Source organism: Zootoca vivipara, chromosome 1 (assembly GCF_963506605.1).
Source record: "Zootoca vivipara chromosome 1, rZooViv1.1, whole genome shotgun sequence".
Classification (NCBI taxonomy): domain Eukaryota; kingdom Metazoa; phylum Chordata; class Lepidosauria; order Squamata; family Lacertidae; genus Zootoca; species Zootoca vivipara.
This window is the reverse complement of record NC_083276.1, coordinates 57,530,993-57,544,458: the sequence shown is the minus strand read 5'-3', so window position 1 is coordinate 57,544,458 and position 13,466 is coordinate 57,530,993. Positions and strand designations below refer to the sequence as shown.

Genomic DNA, 13,466 nt, shown 5'->3' with positions numbered 1-13,466 from the left:
GGTATTCACCTTCCATGCGCCATTAGTGCAAGGATCTCTGCTTGCATAGCAAGACTTCCCTCCCTCCCCCTCCTCTACTCCTACCCCTGCTTGCATCCTGTACCTTCAGCAAATGTGGTCCAGAGGGTTGGAAGATCCCCTAGAAAAGATTTGGGGCAGCCGGCAGGGAAAGGAGAAGGAATGTTCACCTTATCACAACGCTGAATTCTGCCCATACTGTACAAAGCTACTAATTCCTGTGTGCTGAATTAATTGCAAATTCTTAATATTTGATGATGGTGCTCAATAACTTAAACATGCCAGTGCTTAAATTTGATCTGTATGCAATCAAAATCTTACTGCTAATTTCCCAAGGGCTACAGGTGACCTGGTGTTTATAAAACCATTTTTTCCCCTTGTAGGTTTATGAAATATTGAAAAGAACTACATGCACCAAAGCCAAATATAGCATGGGTAAGAAAGTTTATTTAGCTTGCAGATCAGCATATTTTTCCAGATTCCAGAATATTTGAAACTTACGTTTGAAGAGTTTGCAAGTTTTTTTTATTGTCTTGTCTAATATAGTTCATGTAACCGAGAGTGATTTGCGGGATATTGTAATTTGGAGAGATTATGAACTGCTTAAACTGATTTTGTGGAGAGAGACTCAGCTGATACAATATATGTATATAATATATACATATATGGTAAACCAAAATACTGTATTGCATACACTCACATTGTTTATGCATCTCTCTGTTAATTCTGCCAGGTCTCAAAACAAGACATGTGCAGTACAGTCTTATGCATGTTTACTTGGAAGTAAGTCCTACTGTGTTTAATATGACTTACTCCCTAGTAAGTGTGTTTAGGCTTTTAGCCTTTGTGTGCATCTCTCACTGCTCTACTCTAATGAAAGCTAACCTTTTACATTTATTGTAATTTCTATTCTGGCAAGCCATTCACCCACAGGGTGTTAAAAACAAGTATGGGAAACTGGATTACTGCTATGCATGTGCAAATATTGGCACATAGACTGATTAAACAACTTTCAAATAATGGAAGGCTAAGCTTTGATTATTTATCAGTCCCTGGCTTAAACTGGGCCATTTGATCAACATTTCCCATAGCACTCTTATACATTTGTTTGTTTGTTAAGTATTTTATTTATTTTATAAAATAACTTATGCCCTGCCTTTGGGGGGGGGGCTTTTAAAAGGCCTCTCAAAGCAGCTTACAAATCAGTACAAATCAAATCAGAATGCAAGCTGAGTGGCTTCTGCTGTGCCTTTAAGACACTGTAATGTGAGGTTTTCTATGGTGGTTCTTCCTTCAGTGCTATGTTATTGAGAAATTTGTTGGAGGAAATATCTGTTTCCTGCTTGGCAGGGGGTTGGACTGGATGGCCCTTGTGGTCTCTTCCAATTCTATGATTCTTCCAACCCTATGATTCTATGATCTTACAGCCTGTATTGGAATATGCAGACATATGCCTGAGTCTTGGCACTGTGTTAGAGGAAACTGTAGAGTAATGCATTGGTGGCATGTGCCAAGCTGGCTTTGTTTCTCTATGGTCTGTACATGCTTTATATAATAACAGTAATCAATTGGCTGATTTTGTAACCAACCAGGAATATTCATGGAATCAACCCTTGCTTAAAAGCTTGTGTGTTGTTTTAATAATAATAATAATAATAATAATAATAATAATAATAATAATAATAAAATTTTATTTATACCCTGCCCTTCCCAGTTCAGAAACCAGGCTCAGGGCAGCTAACAACAAATTTAAAACAATTATGATACAACATAAAAACAGCATAAAATACAGCATAAAAGCATGAATAATAATAAAATTCAAAGTTCAAAAATCAATTTGAGGGAAAACCCATCCAATAAACATTAGATGGTCACCAGGGCTAGCTGGCTAAATTAGTCCTACTTGGCCCAGCGAGGAGGCCAGGGGAGAGATAGCTGTGGGGTCCCAGAGCGGGTAATCTTCATAAAAAGGGGAAGGGGAGGGAAGAGAAGGGGAATAAAAGATCAGGCTAAATTTAAATTGAAGGCCAGGAGGAATAGCTCTGTTTAATAGACCCTGCGGAAGGAGGTTAAATCCTGTAGGGCCCGAGTCTCAGGGGACAGAGCATTCCACCAGGTCGGAGCTATCACTGAAAAGGCCCTAGCCCTGGTGGAGGATAGTCTGACTTCCTTAGGGCCCGGGACCTCTAAACTATGGTTATTCATGGACCTTAAGGTCCTCTGCGAGGCATACCAGGAGAGGCGGTCCCGTAAATACGAGGGCCCTAAAGTAAGTGTGATTTTTCCTTTCAGGAGAAATCAGGTTTCAATAAATCATTTCCTTCACCTGTGTCTGATCATAGCATTTACAAATCATTTTGCCGTTGTGGTCACAAAGTGGCCTAACAATCATGACTACATTAACAGAGAAAGTGGTCTGATTAATTATATATTCCTTCCATCAGAAGTGGATGTGGGGGTGGGGAACACCAGTGTACATAGCTTGATTAAAAAATAATGGTTAGGCACTTTCTTCAAATGATGTAAAGTGATGTAATGCCGTCTGGGACTGCATTTTATATAATCCTAACAATATATCAAAGTGTGAAGTTGGTTAGCATCAACAGCCAATCTGAAATGAATTTCCAAAATGTCACTAACTCCAAAATCTGACAAGACACCTCCATATTTCTCAGTTTTCAGGTGACTGACACCCAGAGCACTTTTCAGCAGATTTCATCCTCAGAACCTTCAAAAGAGCCTCCCAATGAGGAAAGGCCATAGCCTAATAGTAGAACAGCAGCTTTGCATGCAGAAGATTCAATGTTGAGTCCCTGACATCTCCATTTAGGGCTGGGAGAGAATCCTGGAGAGCCACTGCCAGGCAGCATAGACAGTGGTAGATGTTGTTGACCAATGGTCTGATTCAGTATAAGGCAGCTTCCTATATTCCTATGTGATCCCCATTTGAATGGATTGACTAGCAGCATCAGTGTAGGGTGAGGGCTTGTCAAACCAGGAAGAATCACTTAAATGAAGTGATTGCGAGATGACCCTTGGCAATAGATTTTCCACTCTAATAAAACTAGCCTAAGTCTGCCACTTGAGTAGGTCATCCATTGACATTTTGTCAAATCTTTTGTCAAGGTGTGGGCTTGTTGTTCCCAACCCTTTAATGCTTAACAGAAACACTTACTGATTTGTTTCCTGTGGGCGCTGGGAGGGGCAGGGAGCCATTGTGCAAATAATTAATGATGCTAGACAAATGAGCAGTGTTGGCATTTTCTTCTTCAGAGCATGATCGAAGCTTCTGATGAACTGGGAGCTTTTAGTAACAACTGCACAGATGGTCTTTGGCATTTAATAGACTCAGCCCTTCATTTGCCATCTACATCCATAAACATAACAATGTGCCAGCAGTGCTAAGGCAATAAAACTTGATTATAATTTTTCTTATGGTCAGGTATTCACCTACACCTTCACTCTTTTAAGTACTCTAAACAAACAATAGCAAAAGACTTGCTTGGCCAAAGAAATTAATTTCGGTTGCGGTTTCACTGCTGATAAATTCATGTGCATGTGTAGGTTACTCTTTGTACAACAAATACAACAAATTCACCCTCTGGTGAATTCCATGCTTTAGTCTTCTAAGTAAATTGGTTCAGGGTATCCCAGGTTCCATGTTATTGAGCATGAATGCTCTAAATGGTTTGCAGAAGGTATAAGCAGCAATGCAGAATTGGATGAAATCTCAGGATGCAACTGGAAATAGTGTTTGTTGCAAGAGGCAACAAATAACTTTTGTAGACTGTGGCATTAGTATTTCTTCTTGATGCAAAATATCCTATCAGTGAAATAACTCTGAGGTTAAAAAATGGGCTTAATGAACCTTTGGGGTGCGAAACTGAAAATATTTACCCTGGAATACACCAGACTGTATGTTTTCGTATTCCTGTCCAATGCCTTGTTATCATGTCAATATCCACACTACTGTTTTCATATTGCTTTTTAATATTGCTTTTGCTGACTAGATCCAAGCCATTGTAGATAGGGTATCAGAATCAGCAGGCATGTTTTCTGAGGTAACATGACCCTTTCAAAGTCTGTCAGGTATCCCGTATTTGGAAGCAGCTATATTAATGCCAGCAGCTGTAATGAAAAACACATCCAGAAATCAAATACTGCAGTCTCCAAGAGTCTGTAAGTAAGCAGTCGCTGGAATTCTGTGGCAAGCTAAAATTTCTAAGCACATTCTTCACCCATTGCAAAATCCCAGCTATACTTACAGGAGCGCCTGATATATACTCTCTTATTCAACTTCAAATTTTAAAGATTATTCACCTGAAGAAATAATATAACATCCCTCTGAATCCCCATCGCACAAACATTGTAACTGCTCAATCATATAACTAATAGACAAATGTGTAAACAGGGCAAGGAGAGGGAAGAAAGAAGGAAACTACCCTTTTAAATAAAAGACGAAAATGTGGTAAATATGGTAAGTATAATACCAAGGTCTTTCCAAAGGCTTTCCAAACAGCTTCTCTAATCAAGCTTAAATCTGATTTTTAAAACTCTTTTCTGTGGATATGTGTAAGAGAGTGGGGGGGTGGCTATTATTGACCCCCCCCCCCCGGTGGTCAATCCCAGCTGAACTCTCCTCTTTCTGATAACCTCGCCTTTTGCTACTTCCAAACCTATGGGCTTGCTTTTCAAATCCAACTTGAAGCTTCAGGTTGTGTAATTTATTGCAATGACTAAACTCTTGACTCCGCAGCGTATGACTTCCTCTGATTCTCCACGGCTTTCTGTTTCTTAAAACAAATCATGTTTAATAATCTATATACATTCAAAAAGCTGTGAAGGCAAATTAATGGGTGCAGATTCATTCTCTAACAAAATTACTGATGTTTTGAGAGAGAAATCTCCAGAACTGAAAAGTGGGTTTATGTGAGGGAATTCAGACTTGGAAGCATAAATAGATATCCTCTGTTGTTTTTCCAGGGATCACCAGTCTGCTTGCCAATGGCGTTTACAGTGCTGCATATCCCTTGCATGATGTAAGTGGTCTTGGAATATATTTTATGTTTCTAGAAGCTGATACCAAGAATCCTTAACATGTTAGGTATTAATGACACTATCCTAAGCATCTTCAGTCTTTCATGAGCCCAGTATCCTTCTGCTGTGCTTGCACATTAAATTTTAGCAATTTCTTCAGGCCAACTTTTTATGGGTGTTGTAACACAAATAATAACTTTCTTTAGTTGTATGTGATTCAGAGCTGTAAAAGTGACTCAGCAAATGACCTACTCAGCAAATAACCATGCTTTTGACCTTCTTCTGCCAAGGACACTGGGATTGCTGATACATACTTATATCCGTGGCACCATGTAGCTAGTTTCCTGATCTAAATCTCCTTGACATACTCCTAATAAATGCAACACATGCTCTCAATGGGCAGTTTCTGTTGTAAAGGTGTATTGCTTATATATGGCTTGAAACACAGGTTACATATTAAATCACATTTACATGCATCCAGGGGTGGCCCACCCTGCTACTGCATCGTTATCAACTACCTAAAGACTACAGATTGTATACTCATATTTCACAATATAATTAATTACTTTGGGTGCTTGAAGATGATGGTGGTAATAATAACAATAACCACCACAACATGTATTTATTATGTGTGAATGTGATGTGTTTACCCAGCAATATGTTTAAACAGTTTAAATATTAACACTAAAGTCGAAATAGTACATTCCCAAAGAGGACTGAGACCTGCTTCTCAATATACCTGGACCCCTACTTTAGGTTGTCCAGCTTTATATTAAAAAGGAATGCATTTCAAAGCATTGGGTATAAATATTTTATTATTATTAATGTGGAAAGCTGCCTCTGGTCCTATTCTTTCATTCCTTTCTGCACTTGAAAAAGAATCACCTTATATTACTACTGCCCCCCTTTTCCTGTACCAGTTCATCCTGTGACTGTTCTTTCGTGGCTTTTTCAAACCAAGCCAGAGAAACCTGTAGCAGCTTAAACACTCTGTGGAGTTACTGTAGGAGGAGGTCTCGTAAGCAGCAGCTTACTTTCATGCATGTGTCAAGTGACAATGTAGACACTCCTGTCTACATAAACTAAGGCGGTGATCTCCAAGTGACTTTAAAATAGGGGTAGGCAACCTAAGGCCCAGGGGCCGGATGCGGCCCAATCTCCTTCTCAATCCGGCCCGCAGATGGTCCGGGAATCAGCATGTTTTTACATGAGTAGAATGTGTCCTTTTATTTAAAATGCATCTCTGGGTTATTTGTGGGGCCTGCCTGGTGTTTTTACATGAGCAGAATGTGTGCTTTTATTTAAAATGCATCTCTGGGTTATTTGTGGGACATAGGAATTTTTCATTTCCCCCCCCAAAAAATATAGTCCGGCCCCCTACATGGTCTGAGGGACAGTGGACTGGCCCACAGCTGGAAAAGGTTGCTGACCCCTGTTTTAAAAGATGATGGAATGAAATGCTCTTAACAGTGTGCATTCTTTAGTCTTCTTGTTCTTGTGAATCACTTCCAGCATGCAGTGGGAAAACTCATGCTCAAACAATAGATATCCATTTCTGGATAGGGATAACCTGGCCACACATTGGTAACCTCAAGACAGGATAATTGCAGTGCTCTCTATGTGGGGCTGCCCTTCGGTCTGATCTAGAAATTTCAGCTAATGCAGAATGCTGTAGCTACACTGGTAATGGGAACAGATTACCGCCAACACATGACACCGCTGCACTGGCCTCCTGTTTGCTACTGGGCCAGGTTAGAGGATCTTGTACTAGAGTACAAATCCTTGAATACCTTAAGGACCACTTTACCCTGAGCACCCCAGATCTGTCACTGAGGTTGTGGTGGGTGTACTATTAGTTGTTCCCTGTGGGCTAGAAGCCAACAAGGGAACATGCCTTCAGTGTTGTGGGTTCACTTCTATGAAACCCCTCCCACAAGAAGTCAGACAGGCACCATCCCTCTTTAGTTTAGTTGCCTGGTCAATATTGTGTTCTTTCAGGAGCCCTTTGCACCCTGAATGCTTCTCAGATGTTTTACTTCTTTTTTTCCTTCTCTTTTGTGTTTGTAAATTTTGGAGGTTTTAAATTTTGGAGATTTGATTCGTGTTTTTAATTTTGCACATTTTATTGTAGTAAGCCACTTTGAGACCTACATGGTGAAAAGCGGGGTATACTTTTTAAAAATAGATGAATAAAAATGTTATTCCCCCTAGAGCAGCTGCCCAATCTGCAAAGGGAGGGCCTTAGCCCTTGCCAACCTGGTGTGCTCTAGATGTTTTGAACAGCTCCCTTCAGTCCCACCCTTAGCTGTGCTAGCTGGGGCTGATGGGAGTTTTCGCTGAAAAAAATGGATGACATGAGATTAGCAAAGACTTGTCTAGGACATGATTTGCTAATTCGGAAGTAGTGTGTTTCTCTGTCATAATTAATGTTCTGGTATGATACAAGAAGAAAAGAACACATGCCATATTTGATTTGTTGCATAATAACTCTTTTCTTTTTTTTCTTTTTTAAAGGGGGATTATGAAGGTGAACACGTTGAGCACAATGACAGAAAAGTAAGTTGATACAAGAGGACTCACCTCTCAGAGTGTCAGCTTTATGGGTCACCTCTTGAAGTATGGATCATATGGATACATGTCAAGTTTCGGGCCCAGTCAACCCACCCAACTGATTGCTTGGGGTAGCAAATGAGAGAGAACAGTATTCTGGAATCACAGAGTCAGGGTGGGGATGTTGCAGCAGCAAAGACATGGTGGCAGATGGTTTCTGTGCATGTGTGAGACATCGCAGGCTTTTCTAAGCAGACTGTAGAGCTGCAATTTTTGTGCAGATTTTATTGCAAGCAAGTCTCGTTAAAATTTGTTTTAAGCAAGTTTTGTTAAAATTATTTCCCTCTTCATAGAACAACAGCCTTTCAAATGTAAAGAGAAATGAGTGAGATATCTGAATAAATATGATTAGGATATTAGGCTGAAAACAAGGTTCTGCGTTCCCATGAAACTCTGATTCTGATGCAGATTCCATTGCTGACCTGTCCCCCATTCCTAAGTAACCTTTCTGTTGGTGTTGGTTGTTTCCTCCGCTCTTGTTTGTTAGCCGAAAGGAAGCCAGGAAGCAATGTGTGCACTTTAATGAATCTGCACAGTCCCCCAATTGTAACTTTCAATAACTTTAGCAAGTACGTGTGTCTAATAATACCAGACATTATATGTTATTCAGGATTTGAGTGGCATGTGCTACCTTGAGTAATGTAAATAACATAGTTGTACCAGATTGCTAACAATCTATTTGAAAAGTGTGGTCTTTTGCTATTCAGGCATTGAACATGATGATGCTCAAAGGGTTGGGGTGAGAACAAATGACAAAATCTTACTCCATCTAATGTTGCAAAAATGCTTGAGCAAGCCCTGCCAATTGCCCCAAATATCATAGGAAATGTTACCCCTTTAAGGGCACATGCCATATAGTTTTCCAGTTGCAGTTGTAGAGTGGTTCTTGCTAATTTCAGAATTCCATTTAAGTTGGGGACATTTTCACATACTGCTTATTTCTCATTGCTAATTGCTGCGTTATTCATCTGAAAGCTAAATATAACTGAACTGCTGCTCCTTCAGACAGAGGAAGGTATTGTTGTGATTCCTCTGTTCCATTGACACTTTCTCTTCCCTGCATAAATAGCAGAGGGATTCTCATGAAGGAGATGCCATTATCTGAGCACGCCAGTTGTCACTTTGTGCTATCTGGACATTCAGTCAGAGAGAAGAATGTACTACCTGGCCAAGGATTTGATGCATGCCTCTTCCCAATGCCATCTTCACTTCTTTTTCCGGTAGGGCTTAGGCCTGGATCCTCTGGCCTATTTTCAGTGCCTGGGTTCATTGCCCACACATGAAACAAAACAGCAGCAAAGAGGGTTTCTCTTTGCTTACACAGAGTGAAGTATCCTTACCACTGAAGGTAGCTTCACATGCTCAATTTTATCCTCAGGTGTGGATCACCTGTGTGCCAAATATTCACACTTCTGGTTAAATATGAAGGGCACACATGTACAAAAATGTAGAATCTGTGCCTTTAAAATATTCAGAAACAGATGATCACCATCACCATATTCTCTCAAGTATTTAAAAGAGAAACATGCCAAATTTAACAGGCACATACTCTTCCTGCTTTAATGGCACTGGCCTCTCTGTGGAATGATGCTGTTGCTTTAGGCAGCTGATTCTGGGTGCCCTGAAAGGACAGCACATTTTTTTAGCTATTTCATTTATCATTGTTGTATTTTTACTTCCAAGTTTTTGTAGTCCTTGGTTTAATGTTATGTGTGAATGCAGCCAAAGAGGCTTGCCACGCAGCTGTTTAAGAGCACATAACATGAGAGGAATATGGTAGTCCTTTCCAAACGGCATGAGTGAACATGCAAAGCATTTTAGGAATCAAAACTTTGGCTAAATTTGGGTTATGGTTTATTTTTATTTTTAAATGCTGATGGATGATGGGTGATTTACATAACTGAACTTCAGATTAGATCATTCTGCTCAGAGGAAATCTCAGTCTTGCAAAGACCCCTGGTATCTTTGTTATTACTTGGCTCCAGTAAGGGTTCAAAGCCTCTTTTAAGCCGAAGGCCAGAACATACTGGCCTCCCCCAGTAATTGAAGAGCATCACAAAAGGGGGATCGTGTAGGGTGAGGGCTTCCCAACATTTTTAATCCATTTTGTGATTCCATAATAAATAATTGAGAGTCTAATTAGATGCAGCGTCAAGGCACACTTGCATCTGTTTATTAACGCTCTTTGCTGTTGTTGGCCCTTGTGATATTTTGCACATACCCCACAGTGGTGTAAATCCAGACGAACTCTGTGACCTTAAATATCAGTGTTGGTATTCACCCTTGGTCATAGCTGCCAAGTTATCCCTTTTTTAAGGGATTTTCCCTTATGCTGAATAGGCTTCATCGCAAGAAAAGGGAAAACTTGGCAGCTATGCCCTTGGTGCACTTTGATTTAAGAACAGAGGTTAAAATGTACTGTTGCTCCATGTTGTGAAGTATAGTCAGGAAGTTGCTCTGATGTGTCCAAGTCAGCATCACTACTTCCAAGAAATAAGCCTGCATAAGGTTTAATATACCAAATGCGACTCCTTTATCTGCCACCCAGCAATTGGGAAGAAAAGCAGTGCTCCGCTAAGTGTTTGCTTGCATGGACAGGGAGGAGGAGATTCATAAAACAGATGTGGTGGAACATCTCTTCCATTCGGGCCATTTCCCCACACTACTGAGCAAAGATGCCTTCATTGCCACCTCATTCAGCTGCAATTTTTCACTCTGCAGATTGCAATATAAAACCTTCAATTATGAACTATGAATCAAGTGGTCAATCCAAAAGTCCTAAATGAAAAAAAGTGTCACACACACACACACACACACACACACACACACACACACAAAATAACGGAAACACTTTCCTTGACATTTGGAGAATTTGGTTATTTCAGAAGTTTAATTTAATAATTGAGATTAACTGCATGCCAAGCAAAACAAATTCATGATGGATCACTGATTTTCATAAATGTTGCAATGGCGAGATCTCCAGAGTCTCACTTCTCCTGCAACATGAAGGGTTGTGTCTGCACGTTCTACTGTCATAGCTTTGGCCCAACATACAGCCAGTGTGAAACTGACCTCCAGACTTATCCCTGTGTCCTGAGGAGTTTGGATGTAAATTCAGGGAGGTAGTGTTTGGTAGTGAAATGCATACCTCTGTGGAATATTAAAACTCACTGGCTGTAATCCAACAAACTTGCACAAATCAAAATCAATAGCCATCATTTAAAGGGGGGGGGGGGTTGAACAAAACTGAGGGTGGGGCAGAATTGCAGCAATCAACAATAAGACACCAAACACAAATATTATTATTTTTCTCCCTGTCATTACACAGTGACAAGAATAATCAATATTTTAAGAAAGAAAGAAAATAGCCAGCTCAGTTTTCTCTAATTTTATCAGTTTATACTAATAGTGGTCTTTATTTGATTTGGCTAACACCATGATAAAAAAGAAGGAAATAATAATTAAGAAAGATCATTTTGTCCTACTCTTAGGTTCAGTGTGCATCTTTGATATAGTGCATAATATTAGTTCAGAGGCTGTAAGCCAGGTTCTTCCGTCTTAACCCACACTAATAACTCAAAGAACACACATCCTCCAGATCTATTAAGAGCCTTTCTAGTATGTGCATTGCTACAAATCATACATCAAGGCTGCTCTTGCCTCCCGCCCTCCCCCCAGCACCTTTATATCTGTCTATTAGTTCTCTTGTAGATTGATACAAGAAGCTGTCAGTGAGCCAAACCATCAAACATGTTCAATACTTAATGCAAATTATATGTATTGGTGGATTAAAGAACATAAACCCACAAGATGGTGACACCAGAGGACAATGTGAACTCTGTAGTGGAAGCAAGGCAGGAACTGCTTGCTTGCAGTTTTAGTTTTAATTTTAAATTTCTTTTACAGCTCCTGTGTGAGGAATGGGCAAGTTATGGCGTCTTTTATAAGTACCAACCAATTGACCTAGTGAGGTAAGGAGAATGTGGTTCCTCATTAAACCTAAAATATTGCATTGCCCCTTTCCTCCAAATGTTTGCTTACAGCTTGAGGCTCAAGAGAAAAGTCGAACTTCCCAGGCCATATGTTCATCCTTTCTCTGTATTCATTTTGGCAACCAAGAGTGGTTCTAAACGAGGTTGGCGCTGTGGTCTAAAAACCACTGAGCCTCTTGGGCTTGCCAGTAGGAAGGTTGGTGGCTCGAATCCCCACGATGGAGTAAGCTCTGGTTCCTCCGTCCCAGCTCCTGCAAACCTAGCAGTTCGAAAGCACACCAGTGCAAGTAGGTGCCGCTGCGGTGGGAAGGTAAACGGCGTTTCCGTGCACTCTGGCTTCTGTCACAGTGTTCCATTGCACCAGAAGTGGCCACATGACCCGGAAGGCTGTCTGTGGACAAACACTGGCTCCCTCAGCCTGAAAGCGAGATGAGCACCACAACCCCATAGTCGCCTTTGACTGGACTTAACCGTCCAGGGGTCCTTTACCTTTTTACCTGGAGATGCCTGGGACTGAAGTTTCTGCATGAAATAAAGTTCTCTATTACTGCACCATGACCTTTCCACAAACTTAAGGTCATGCTTATTTTGTTTTAATTCAATTTATATCCTACTTTTTCTCCAGGAACATGCATGGTTATTCCCCCACACTCACATTTTATCCTCACAACAACTCTGTGGCATAGATTAGACCAAGAGATAGAGACTGGTCCATAGTTACCCAGTGAGCTTCATAATTGTGTGGGGATTTGAACTCTGGCCCTCCAACAATACAACCATTACAGCATGTTACAGCATGCTGTGTCCAACTATAGGAGTGGAGAAAATGGGATCACGGCTGGGGAGTAGTGGCCTAAACTTCCACAAATTGATTGCAAACTGATACCCCCCCCCTTCCCATATTCCTAGTATTAAATTTTATTTTTAAAAATGACATAACTGCTAATCACATTCTTAACACAACGTATAGCCAACAGGTAACAAGGCAGGTGGCAAGTACTACCTTGCAGCTCCACCCTTTTTAGCATTTCCCAGGGAGATGCAGCTTGGGAAAAACCTGAATGCTCTGCTACCACCACCAAATTCAAGTGACACCACCTTACTACAAAAGCAGTAATTACGGCTGAATGGAACAGTATCCATTAGCAATATACTTTAACTTAATGAAAGCTTCACTGGAAAGAATCAGCAAGGGAAGATCTTTTTCTCTCTAACCTCCTACTTCATTCTTTTCTACTTTTGGCCAGACACTTCAGTATATTGTGCAGCTCCATTTATCACTTTTCATCTGCACAAAATAAAGGAAGACTTTGTTAAATTAAGACTCTACACTTAGAATCTGGGTTTCATTTATTGCTTTTGGAACAGGAGAGTCCGTGCACTAAAAGGAAAGCTCATGTGTGAGGGAAGGAAATTGAAGGCTTTTGTTTCTACTTAATGGCAAACCACAGTTTGCAATGGTGTCTAGATTTTGCAAACTACGCTTTGCTTAAAGCAGGCATGGCCAAACTTGGCCCTCCAGATGTTCTGGGGCTACAATTCCCATCATCCCTGACCTCTGGTCCTGTTAGCTAGGGATGGTGAGAGTTGTAGTCCCAAAACAGCTGGAGGGCCAAGTTTGGCCATGCCTGGCTAAAAGGAAACGGTGTATTGTGGTTTGCCACTGAGTAGAAGCTGAGCTTCCCAATTCCCTTGCCCTGCATTTGGGGCAGGGAGGAAAGAAGACATGTGTTGTTGTCCTCATAACAATAAACCATGGTTTATTATTGTGTCTGAACTGAGCCAGTGTGAGGAGATCCTCGCCAAGCC

The 13,466-nt window shown here is 40.7% G+C and overlaps 1 protein-coding gene across 9 annotated transcripts in view; it reads left to right on the top strand.

The window, feature by feature from the left end:
• ANO1 (anoctamin 1) overlaps positions 1-13,466 on the top strand; it is a 144,201-nt gene that overhangs the window by 81,886 nt on the left and 48,849 nt on the right. For 5 of the 9 annotated variants that reach the window (XM_035117027.2, XM_035117017.2, XM_035117008.2 and 2 more), the window contains exons 7-11: positions 402-453; positions 4,430-4,495; positions 5,002-5,057; positions 7,570-7,611; positions 11,572-11,636. In XM_035117027.2, the coding sequence (XP_034972918.2) occupies positions 402-453; positions 4,430-4,495; positions 5,002-5,057; positions 7,570-7,611; positions 11,572-11,636 (281 nt within the window). The remainder of the gene's footprint in view (positions 1-401; positions 454-4,429; positions 4,496-5,001; positions 5,058-7,569; positions 7,612-11,571; positions 11,637-13,466) is intronic. The other 4 variants (XM_035117083.2, XM_035117055.2, XM_035117074.2 and 1 more) reach the window with 1 other exon arrangement.